Consider the following 12,972-nt stretch of genomic DNA (forward strand, 5'->3'; position numbering starts at 1 on the left):
GTTATTATGCTATGGCAAAACCTCACTTAATCTCTCATGATTGTGCAGACTCTGCTCTATCGTTAAACCTTACCAAATTATTCTTCTTCTTACAGTAGTACTGATAATCCTCATTTCCTTTTATTGTTTTTTTTTGCCTGATATGTGGTTACAGATTCTCGATTAGTATTTCTTCCAATACTTCTAAGTAACATTTTTAGACAAAACCATCTGAGAAGACTTATCTGTAGTTTGTTTTAAACAAATATGGTGGCAAAGAAAAATAGCACACTACCTTGAACCTCATTAGAGAAGCATTGTGCAAAATGAAGATGAACAAACTCTGTCAAATGTCTGCCTAACTTTAATTTTGACTGTGTTTTCTGCTTAGACTGTTATACAATGTAAGTCTGAGAGGAAGCAAGTTTATTACATGGGATGAAGGCTATGCTCCATTTATAGAATTTGGCAAAGTTAGTAAAGCTTTGTAGCACATAAGATAATTTAGGTATTGTATATCCCAACTTCTATATTCTAAAATATTAAGAAACTCCACCAAACACAATTCAGAAATACCCACTACCCTTGGAAATATACTCATAATAAGAAAGTTAAGTCCTTCCTCAAATGTAAACCTAGTCTTCACTTTAACCCTTCCCCAAAATTAACCCTAATCACAAAGTCTAACTCCGAGCATTCATAACCCTTCAAATGTTCCAGCTAATGCAACACCTACCACCACCACCCCCTTTTCAAAATCTGCATTATGATTGAAATGCGTAGCAGTGGTTTTCTTATATGAGCAAAACTTGTTTAGCTAAAACAAAAAGGGTTAAAATGACCACACAGAAAATACTTTGACATTTAGGACTAAGAATAAGCAATTTTGCCACACAACTGCAAACAAAGTACACTGTTCTGTGGTAAAGTGCCGTTTCTCTCTCTTTATATCTATAAAATACATTGCCTTGCAAAAGTATTCACCATCTTACTCTCTTACTAAAATACACCTTCTTAAAATGTCCTATTTTGTTGAATTACTAACGATGTGCACACGTGCTGAAGTGAACTACCAGTTCTTCTGCAGTGTGTAAGTGACACAGAAGTGGCCCAGTGGCCAGACACAGACCCATTTGCAACAGTATCTGGTGGGGGCAGCTAGAGAGCATGTCAGTCTTGAAATCCTGGCCGTCTTTCCTACAAACAGAGGCCAGTAGTGGATTTAAAGTAGGGCTGTTATTTGCTTAAACTATTTGATTGGAAGATTAGTGAGCATTAGCTGATTACCTGATTGATCTAATTAATTTGCAGTGGTATAAAAGAGGCTGTCTTGTACAATAATCCATTCATAAATAACAGGAATTAATATCAGCCTAAGAAACTATAAAACAACATATATTTTATATTTACTCCAAACAAATATTTAATAACTTTATATTTAATAGAAAGCAAGACAATATGATTAAAAAAATACATACTTTACAAATTAAGATGGCACAGCATAAGATTTGTAATAAAAATAAGTAATCACCCTTCAATTGTGTCAATTTATTGGCTGGGCTACGATTTAAATGACATAATCGTATGGAACCATGTAAGGTTGTTAATTGAAGCAATTTGCAAAAGTTTTCTCTTTCTAAGCTGCAAAGTGTGCGCAGCATGAAAAAACTTTGTATTTCATTTTTACTTATGCCCAAAGAAATGCTTTGTGTGATATCAGTGGATAATGCTTAAATATCACACAGAAGATCTTACTCAGACTTGACATTTCAGCAGAGCTTTGATCTACTGAAATTCTAATTTAATTTAACACAAAGTATTTCTGAGATTTCTGATTGATGGTTTGTAGCCCTATATTTTGTCTTAAAAATATATTTAAATATGCAACTCTTTTAACTCAACATGCAGAGGCTTTGTAAAGAGTGCATGAGTAAATTTTGAAAAGGATCGTCTCTGATCACTTCCTAAATTGTTCAATTGGCTTAACTAATATTGTGATCAAAAAGCCCTAATTTATAGCTGTGGCTATTATTTTACAAAGCAGTCTCAGGCCTACACTCTCCCAGATCATTGTGCCTTCCAACTACAGTGGATAATGTGCTGCTACAGGGTTTAATAGCCCACTTTAGGGTCCTGGAAGAGCTCTTCAGTGACAGAACATTAGAAGACCTACCCTATTGTATTTCACTTCTCCTGCAGAGTAACAGGTGGAGTACTTCAACTGCACACTGCTAACCCAGTACTCCATCAAGGGGAAACATCTGGAACTCCATCAGAACATGCTGAGCCCTTACAAATGGATTGAACTGGCATATCTGGAACTGGATGACGGTGAAGAGGCCAAAGCAGCTGTCCCGAGGCACAGCAGCTCAAGCACCCGATCTGCTCTTATGGGAAATACGTATCCAGATCTGACCACCAGCCCTCATGTCATCTTTCATCGCCTTTCCTCTGGAAGATACAGAGACGAGAGAGCCCCTGCACACACCAGTCGTTCAAGGAGTATTGTTAGGGTTAGTAGTTCAGATAGTTCATCTTTCTCTCTGAGCAATTTATTCGTTCTACCGGTAAGGAGCACTGCACTACGTTTGGTGACCTAATACCTTCCAGATAAACCAAGAAAGGCACTAGTTTAAACGTGAACCGATTCACCGCATTAAAAGACAGACAGAAAAAGACAGAAAAACTACAACGGCCAGATTCCTTTCCTGTCTCACCCAGTTCCTTAACTAAACCGTCTCGCGACATTTTTTCACCGATGTAGTTTCTCACATTACCTTCCCAGCTCTGAATTCGTCAGGACAAGACCGAGAAACAACTACAACATCCAAGATGCAACTGTGTTCACAGCCCTTTCAACGGGGTGACAATCTGGTTGGGTTTTTTTTTTCCTGTGAGGACCTTTTGCACAGTTCCTTCCTGTCTGTGTTTGTGTCGAATGCGTGGTGTGTGTGAGTGAGCGAGAGAGGGGAAAGCGTGGTGCTTGGAAGTCTGGGGAGATCTGGGCCTGTTTTGTAAATATTTAAGAAAATATTAGTTATTTTTTATTTCTAAACCTGAATAACCAGGTTTGGCAGTTTATTTTTGTAGATTACTGTTAATATATTTAAAATACAAGAAGATTCCCTAAAGATGTCTTCAGGTTGTCAAAAGACCACAAGCAGAGCAATCCCAACACGACGAGTGATTGTCAACGACGCTACCCAAATGCCGAATGATTATTCAACAACACCAGGAGGAACATTATTCAGTACAACCCCGGGAGGTAAAAGCAAACATGTACACTGTTAAATGGAATTTTGCTTTATTTTAAGGAGTATCTTCTTTTCAATATTAAATACACTGCAAATCATCGTACTTGATTTCAAGCTGTTGCTATTGTAGTATCTGCATACCCCGGAAGATAAATACTGGTTTTATTATAGTGCCGTGTGCTGTTTCTTTCTCTGCTTTTTAAATGCCATTGTTGTTGCCCTCGCCACGCCTGCGTTTTCGAAGTTTCGGTGTGGTGAAACGCAAAGAAAAGATATCTTTGGATTTTCGTTTTGTTAATTCTGTTACTGATCACACTCAAGGGTTTTCTAATTGTCATCAGTACAATCGCTGCCCAAACTAAAAAATAAAAACACACTGTTCTTTCTCAGGTGGTTTTGATTGCTGATCGATGGAATCCTAATCAATTTGTTTACCAATCGAAGAATTGCATTAATGCGCATGGCATAATTTAGGAGATAGATAAGGTTCATTGCTTGAATGTAGAAATCAGACGGGGGATATATTTTAACGGCAGTATGGAATTTCTTTTATCATGTCTCTTAATTTTGAATGCTTAAAAACGGCTGTGTTTTTTTCATTTGTTTTAACTGGCAAAAATCTTCAAATCAGTGTGACGTCAGCTTTTACAATGCTGCGTCTCGCATTCCCTTTGGTAAGGGCCTGTACGTGATAGGCGGGCGTGTTCCCTGGTTTAATGCAAACTCTCAAATGTTGCACTTAAAAGTATTTTTTGTAAGGAATTTGTCTACTTCTGACGACTTATCAAATTGACGTGAAGTTTAAAATATTTTTTAAGAATACCTACATCACTGACATTTTTCAGGCTAACACTACAGTAAACCCCCCCTGTTCGTGCGTTCAAATCGGGAACTGGTACGTCTCTTTAACATCTCCATATATACATACAGTATGGTCACGCGTTCTGCATTCTTCGTTTAAAGTGGCTGGCGTGATCTCATTCCATGCTTTGGTAGTGTTGTAAATTGCAACTGCAAACGCTGATTCTTTCCTAAAGGTTTCTCAAAGCATCAAACCCATGTACTGTGTGTCCCTAAGTACAGCGCTAATGTGGTCTTTTTTTGTGTCTCTGTTCCCTTGGTCCTGTTGCTGGAAAAGGGAAGTTCAATGAAGGAAAATGATTTTGAAATTCATCCACCAAATTAGATAGGTACAGCAGACCCTTAACCCCCACCATGGACAATCGGCATTGGAGAAATTTAAATCTATGTAATTTATAGAGATTAGTGAAGGCTACTTTATAAAGTTACTCATTAATACCTACTGTAATGTGTATAGTATTAGAAATGATTGGCCTTGTCCATACTGAGCTGTGTATGGAGTGAAAAAATAATAAAACATTGTACAATAAAAGCATCACATTTATGTTATTTACCAATGTTAAACAGACATTATTAAATGCTTGGCTTTCACTGGTGATTAAATGTATTGATTAGATTTGGGTAGAATGCATTTCAGTTTTTTGTGTCCAACAGTTATTTGTTCCTATTGACTTTTTTGTCTATATTCATAGCTACATTGGACAAGGGTTTTGATTAACTCCTCTAATAGCAGTTGGCCCAATAGCTGCAAATTCTTTGATTGCTAATATGATTTTGCATTGAGTGAATTATAAACTGCTCACACAGAGGCTATGTGTTTCATTTACATATGTGTGTTAAGTGTAGAAACTAGAGTAATTTGTGGAGTATCTCATGGATCTGTATTTGTGCCTTTTTTATTGTTTACGTTTTAAAATCAATGTTCTAAAATGGTAAAACCACTACATAACCTTAACAAATTGGAATAATGACAAAATTCATATTTTTCCTAGACTTGCTAAGAAAGAATGGGTATTTTTCTGGGTATTGTTTTACACAACAGCCATATTAAAGTGATTAGCCTCCTTTTATGGACAGTACCTGTGCTCAGGTCCTAGATACACAAAACCAAGCTACCACATACAAGTCTGCCTTCTTTATATTGTGCTCAGTTTTATGGTGCATCGGTTATCTCTTGTCGACTGTTTTTCTGTCTAGTGTGGCTGGGCTTTGACCAATTGTCATAATTAATAAGTGCCAGCTGCCAGCGAAGTCTCGGTTTTGCAGGCTTGACGATGGATCTCGTCAAAGGATTGATATTGCCTTAATTCTTACATGAGTATAAACACTGATATTTCACAGTGACAGCAGCATAGGTGGAGAGCACTTTATCTAAGAATATCTTTATATTCTGACATTAATACTTAGCTGTAAATAGATTTCTTGAGCCTGAAAGCTGGTAGAATGTAGAATGCAGAGGACAAATGATGTATTTTTTTCCATAGTGTGACTAAGGAGTTCCATGAGTAATTAAACAACAGTGGATATGATCCTTAGAATAGCAACCCACTATCTTGAGGTGGGCTAAAAGGCTTCATCTCATTTGTAACCTTTCATTGCTTGTGTTAGAAATTTGAGTTTTAGGATTATGACAAAGCGACCTTGACAGAGGATCACAAATGATGGAGGAAAGTGTTTTGGAACTTTTAAGCTTGTCGGTACTAATAGTACTGTCTTGTATAATCCGACATTCAATTCTGACCATAGCCACACAGAAAAAAATGTTTATTTTAAAGAATTGCCTATTGTGACATCTTAATTCGGTTTTCTGGTAACATTGCAATATCCTGTGTAAGTGCAAGCTGCAGTCATGCCATGTCTGTGTTCTGCAATTGGGCTAACAAGCAGAGTCTTATCAGCTATGAACTGATGACTGTGGTGCAAGATGTAAAGTCAGACTGCAGATGGTAAAGCAGTGTTTACAATATTATTTGAAAATGGCCAAGTGATAAAAATTGAAATCCAAAACCATGTTTAAATAGTTTTGTGTTTTTTTCCTACTGTAAATCCAGGTAATCATTAACCAGATCAGTTGACAGCTCCATTGTTTTTTTTCACACTGCAATTACTTAAGTACCAGCTGAACTCTTCCCAGCTATGGTATGTAGTTTGCCTGATAGAGGTATTTATAGACAGTCCTTGAAATGCTTGTGTAAAGTACAATATGATGAACTGAACTTTAACTACCTCATTATTAAACTATGGAAAGGAGGAACCATCAATACATGTAAAAACGGCTGTACCTTGTGTTGTGCTTTCCCTTTCTTTAAAATGGGCAAGTTTACCCCCAAAAAAGCAAGAATGCCAGGCAGCAAAAACAGTTGCTCACATGCCGTTGGAGAAAATTTTAATTCTAGGACTAGCACTCAGCCTCACATGGTCTCCATCAGGTCTCTACTGTGTTCAACCACAACCCAAGGACAAAGGGCCCTTACAGAAATACTTGATGTGACTTAAATATGCATGACAAAATCTACCATCCAAACAATAAATACTCAGTACACATAAAGGATTCTCCCCTTGAAGTTGAAATTTCGAGTATCGCTTTAATTTTTTAAGCCTTCAGTACAACCCTCCACTCCCTTTTGTTGTGGAAAGTATTAATACAAAATAAAGGCTGCAGATGTCCTTCAACCCATGGACTCGTAGGTAGCGTTTAATAGATTGTCCAGCCAGGTTACATTCTAACTATAGAAATGTTATAGTAGTTGAGGGCAACATGGAAGCACAGGATCAGAACAAATGCTGTTCATGGGTCTGTTAGTGTGGGGGGGGGCGGAAATCGGGTGACATTTTGCTTTACAGAAGACATATTTACTTCAGGACGGCATGTTCTGGAACTTAAGATGAGATTTGGGGATGGCAGGATGGAAAGTAGCATGTTATGGAGGTGTATTTATAGGGGAGAATTGCACAATATCCTGACAAGCAGGTTGTAGGATCTCTTTCCTTTACACAGCAATGTGTACAATATGTTGTCAAGCTGGTGGTACAGCTGTTGCTGCAACCATGAGACAGCTGTGGCTAGAGGAAAAAAAACTGTTGATATGTTGCTGCGATAAGTCACCCCATTTTTGAGTTTACTGTGTAGGATAATTTCTGCATTTTCAATCAATCATGTATGCAGTCAACTTCAGTTTCTTTTTAAAAATGTTTTAAGCCTTTTTAATCTCGCCCCTAAATTTATAAAGTAACAAAACAGAGGTCTACAACATGGAGTCCAGCAAGAGAAAAATTAAAAGTCTTTACCTAACAATCAAAGTTCAAATTCCTGGATCTTGGTTGGGAAAAAATGAGTATATAGTATTACACAGTAGAATACAAAAGAATACACAGCAGAACTTGCAAGGAGATAGTAAGTTACAGTAAGTTGTCATTCACACAGTTTACAACAGCAAAGGCAAAAGTAAATTCATTCCTATAGAAAATCAGTTTTACTTTTGGTAGAGTTTAAATCAAAAGGTAAACTGATGAACAGGTGTTCCTTCTGATAAAGAGAAGAGAGTGTGGCAATGGTTTTTGTTTTGTATTTTCATCTATACTCCTATACAGCCTTTACAGGTTGTAACGTAAATTAGAGTAATACACTGTCTGCAGTTTCTTTAAAAAATCTCATTGTAAAATTGCCTCTACCACCTCAACATTGAGCAGACAAAAATGCAAGACTAAGAAAAATTGTTATCTGATGTCGATACATCTTGGCCTATTGATTGCTGTTGTGGCTCCTTTGAAGTGAATCCAGTTAAAAGAGCAAGGTATTCAGTTTGATTTAAATGGGAAATTTGACTAATCAAATTTGAGAACTGAGGACTTAAAACAAGCAAAATGTAGGTGCTAGAATATTGGTACAGTACATTCCTATTTTAAAATACATGAGTCTTCTGTTTGTTTCAGACTTATTTTAAACTGGTGGACACATGTGAAGTCTCCATGCAGTTGTTTCCAAGAGGCAATTTATTTTAATTAATTAAGTAATGGGGACTCTCCTCCACAATCACCAATGTGCAGCACCACCTGGATGACGCAGCAGCAACCATAATGCACCAGTACGCTCATCAGTGGGGAGGAAAACAGAGTGATGAAGCCAGAAGAGATGGGGATTTTTAGGAGGTCATAATTAGTAAAGGGAAATTGGGAAATTTGGCCAGGACACCGGGGTACCACCCCTACTCTTTTTGAGAAATGCTCTGGGATTTTTAATGATCACAGAGAGTCAGGAGCTCAGTTTTACCTCTCATCCGAAATATGGCGCCTTTTTTACGGTAAAATGTCCCCATCACAATACTGGGGCATTAGAACCCACAAGGACCACGGGATGAGCGCCCCCTGCTGGCCCCACTAACACCACTTCCAGCAGCAACCTTTGCTTTCCCTGGAGGTCCCTCATCCAGGTACTGACCAGGCTCACACCTGCTTAGCAGCAGTGGGTTGCCAGTTGTGAGTTGCAGGGTGATATTGTATTGTATCATATCCATGCCAAATTTATTATTAAAATGAAAAAGTCTCCTAAGGTTTTTATATCCTAATTTTTTTTTTCTCCTTGTCTCCCTCCCTATTTTAGGCACTAAAATTATCTATGATCGCAAGTTCCTGATGGAATGTCGCAACTCCCCTGTGGCTCGAACCCCACCTCGGTTTCTCCCCAACATTCCGGGGGTCACCAGCCCCAACAGAGAGGAGGACAAACCTGGAACCAACCACAACGAGCCGAACCACGTTGCAACCAACAGCAATCACCTGGACAAGCCATCTGGTAAGTTGTGGACTGATCTGGGAGAAAAACAGAAGGAAACGTCTTGAAGGAGTGAAAAAAATTTAAAATTTAATGTTTTTTGAGCAGTGAATAAAGGCATTATTTTGTTGGTTACAAAACACACTTTCCTTAAATATTTGTACAGCTGTCTAGATAATTAAATATGATTAGCATCCAAGATCCGTAACCTTGTCCTTAAGATTCAGTTAAGCTTATGCTAAATTTAAGCTTACCAGTTGAGCTTATTGACACCCGAAGAAGGGTCCACAGCCGAAACGTGTTTCTTTTCTTCTCTGTTCAGCATGGAATAAACCTTTACTTGTTCCTTTGCAGCCTGCGCAGCTACCTACTTGAGCTTATGGTATACTTCTTTAATTAGCCTGGTTAACCACTTGGAGTTATTCAGGAAAATCCTCTTTTATATCCTCAGGGGATGACGCACAGTTTGAGATGGACATCTAAGGCGTGCAGAGGATCTCTATTCCAAAGAGAAAGAAATATGACGACAGAGGGAGAACAAATAAGAGAGGTGTTTGAGTCAACACTGTTTGGCTGTAGCCCACTTTCTGAAGTCTCGGTGACCAGTTACTCTGTCTTCTCTGCAAGTTTGAGTGAAAAATAAATAGGGTGGAAAAATCTTTTGTTTGTACTACAATCAAGATAACTACTGAGAATAAATTTGTGTTGCTGCTATCAGTGCACATTTTGGAAATTTGGTGCCTGGGTGTCTAATCCACCCTGTGTTATACAGTATGAATGTGTGTACTTCTACAGAGTACACAGAATGCACCAACTTAAGTGAAAATCAGTAGAGTAAATGACATCATGTCAGAAGCCAGAAATGTATTTTCTGAGTGAGATACATTAATACAGTTTCTTGTTCATTCAGTTCTTGTTTATGTAGAACCACAAGCTCTGAAAATGCCAAGCCAGGAACCCAAAGACCTGATTTGTTTCCGGTTTCAGAATTTTTGTATTACTTCAAAAGCACAAGCATGATAAAGTATTTAGTGTGTAAATTACCATAAGTATTTGCCAAACAACCTACAAAAAATTGATTTCTCTCCCAAAGGATCATTTCAGAATTAAAAATACATTTTGTATTGCTGGTAATGCTGGACATGAAGAAGCAAATTTTACCAGGATATAATGATGGAACAGGAAGAAATAAACAAAATACATGACACCTAGTCTTGTCGTTGTTTCTTTGCATGCCATCTGTGTTTTGGATGGTGGCTGTAATTATATAGCCATCTGTGTAGCACCTTTCCACGATGACCATCATTATGAAGTGATTTTCACAGTTATGTCACAGCAGGATGTAGTAAGTGCAGAGTGCAAAACTGAAGGGCAAAAATGTTTCAAATAAGACTGATAAAGGTCAAATTAATGCTGTGTCTACTGTATTCTCATCAGTGAGGACTTTGGGAATGCGTGCAAATTTCTTTTTTTTTTGTCAGTTGTAGACTAGAGCAGCTGTCAATCTGGCTGCTTTGTTGTTTGCACACAGGAGAACCGCACATCTTTATGCAGCCTTAATCTGCGGGTGGCATTGAAAATGTTTAATTAGTGAGGTGCACTGTTAACTGTAGTGACTGGTTATGGTTTCGTACTTCCCTGAATTTGATCAAGGTTAAACATATTTATAGTTAGACAATTTAACAGAACCGTTTTTAATTCACAGACAAATTTTCTAAGACAGTTGGTGATTCTAAACTGGTTGGGTATAAAACATTTGAAAGACAGTCTTTACATACAGCAGTACTTAATTGTGCATTTAATTGTAATTCTCCAGTTTCCCTCAGTTTTAAGAATTTGTAGCACATGTAGTGTAGTATATGTATTAAGGTATAAATGGTAAAAAATAAATTGTACTGCTGAAGGTAGAACTACTAGACAGTCACATTGCTAAGTGCAATGTCTCCTTTACTATTTCATAGCTTGTTTTTATGTGGTCATTCCAACTTGCCTTAGTTACTTGTAACTTGTATTCCTTCTAAAAGTGGTATAATTTAATTTTCTGTGCAAATGCATGATTTATTTTAATTGTGTGCTTTTAGTTTTTTACTAAAAACTAAACTTACTTTTAAAACTTACTTTTAGCTAGCTTGAATGTCTACTCCCTGCAATTTATGAAATAATCTTACATGGGGAAAATTAATCAAAAAGATCAATCAAAAGATTACTGGTCTATAAGGCTTATGGTCTGTAATAACGTATCTTGGTTTTGCAGTCTTATTTATGGGTGGGAGCTAATTGCATTTCTTTGGTCAATGGGCTGACTGGTGAAAGATTATTAGAAGTCTTTAAACATCATGATTCCAAAAGTACAATCGATAGAACTGCTGTTAAACCAAACATCGCTCTCTGAAGGTTTATTTTAAGTGCTTCTAAATATCTGTAGCAGTTCTACCTTTTCAGCAGTTCAACATTTAACATAGGATTTTTTCTTTGCTTAGTTTGGGGGACGTTCTCGGTTTCTTCCCAGAAAATATCCATTCATATATCTGTAATTTACCACTTTTTCGCGTTTTCCATCACCGAGACACTAAATCCTTTGAGTTCTCCTTGATTGAATGGCTTTCATTTTTAACCTTTTTATGGAGTTAACGCTTTTAGGGCAGAAGGATTTCCCTTTAAGAAAACTCACTCAAGTGATTCCACTTATTGTAGATTTAAAACAAATGCTATCGGGTAATGAAGCCAGGAATATTTGTAGTCTGTTTAATAAAGCAGGATTTCAAGGCGTGGGAACTCGTGAGACGAGGGGTTTCTCATCCTTTTATTCCAATGGAAATGGGTGTAATAATTTATTAACTTCTGATTTTGTTTTGCCAGTGGACACGGTGTTCCTAATTTTTTTGTTTAACTGCTCTACAGGGGAGTGAATTGAGCTCGGAATCCCTTCCCGGATGCATTAAATCCGTTTGCTTTTTGTTTGCTTTTAGAAAACGCGTTCTATTGATCTGTTAAAATTGCTCGTTTATAATATGAATGCATGTTCTACTTTCTCCGTGGTACCGTGGAACAACCATGAATACACCTTGCTATTCAGCTGGAATCTTCCTAGACTAACACCATTAAACTTCGACAATAGTATCTGACGTGATTGATTAACTCTTGGCAATACACATCTCGTAGAAAACGATTCAGATAAACAAAGCGTGTCTGGTTTCCACTACAGCTACGTAGCCGCGACGAGTCTCTGCCTCCAGTTGCCAGTTGCACGCTGATCAAAGGCAATAGTGGCCGCAGGGCTAGAATATTCAGACTTTAGTTACTGTCGACACGACAAATTAATTAGGACACTATTGTGACGTTAACCTTGTGAATGACTGGAAGAGCCGGTTTTAATGGTTTAGGAACTGGTTACTACCTCTACCCCCAGTACCGCTTACAAAATCAATTAAATGTGTTGAATGGTTCAAATAATAAGGGTTTTGTAAAACCCTTGTCATGTCCTGTATTGTTGCTGCTAAGGTAAGAAAAATCACTTTATTACAACGACGTAGCCCCTTTTAAAATTCGTACTAGTTTTTATAAATTTAATCAAGGTAATAAAGTGTCTTTTTATTAATTAACAGTTCGCCACAAGACTCGAGCGCCAAACTACATTTTACGTTGTTGGGGCTAAAGGCAATATGCATGCTTTAAATTGCGTTAAACCGAAGTTGGTTTTAGTAGCTCGCATAATCAAAACCACCAGTTTTATTTTATTGATTTCTGCACTTGGTATTTGTTTACAGACACCGTTCGGGTCTTTAAAATCACATTGACAAAAATGTAAAATAATCAATTAGTAATATTCAATAAATACCTCAGTTATAATACTACATATTAATAAGAATGCATTTATCTGTGAAAGATAAACGCATCCCAATATTAAAAGCACTACAATTATTGAATCCTCATTTGAGGCAATGAAGTTTTAAGTGCCTGAAATGTCTGAGTCTGCATAATGTTTTTAGCACTACATAGTCTGATACCTTCACTAGTTCCTACAACTAAGAATGTAGTTGAATATGTAGGATAGGAGGATAGTAGCTACTGTACATCTTGCAACGTTTATAATGTTAGCATTAGTGC

General features: G+C 37.3%; 1 protein-coding gene across 1 annotated transcript; it reads left to right on the forward strand.

Moving 5' to 3' along the window:
* The first annotated feature begins 2,890 nt into the window (after positions 1-2,890).
* On the forward strand, positions 2,891-10,072 carry LOC148839362 (eukaryotic translation initiation factor 4E-binding protein 1-like). The gene is made up of 3 exons (XM_088939515.1): positions 2,891-3,244; positions 8,695-8,886; positions 9,317-10,072. The coding sequence occupies exons 1-3, from the start codon at positions 3,112-3,114 to the stop codon at positions 9,346-9,348; spliced, it is 357 nt and encodes a 118-aa protein (XP_088795641.1). The 5' UTR covers positions 2,891-3,111; the 3' UTR covers positions 9,349-10,072.
* Positions 10,073-12,972: the final 2,900 nt, after the last annotated feature.

Source organism: Atractosteus spatula, chromosome 2 (genome assembly GCF_055471065.1).
Source record: "Atractosteus spatula isolate fAtrSpa1 chromosome 2, fAtrSpa1.hap1, whole genome shotgun sequence".
Lineage (NCBI taxonomy): Eukaryota > Metazoa > Chordata > Actinopteri > Semionotiformes > Lepisosteidae > Atractosteus > Atractosteus spatula.

Coding starts and splice junctions, on each gene's coding strand:
- LOC148839362 (XM_088939515.1), top strand. CDS start 3,112: ATGTCTTCAGGTTGTCAAAAGACCACAAGCAGAGCAATCCCAACACGA. Junction 3,245..8,694: donor ATTCAGTACAACCCCGGGAG/GTAAAAGCAAAC, acceptor TCCCTATTTTAG/GCACTAAAATTATCTATGAT. Junction 8,887..9,316: donor TCACCTGGACAAGCCATCTG/GTAAGTTGTGGA, acceptor TTATATCCTCAG/GGGATGACGCACAGTTTGAG.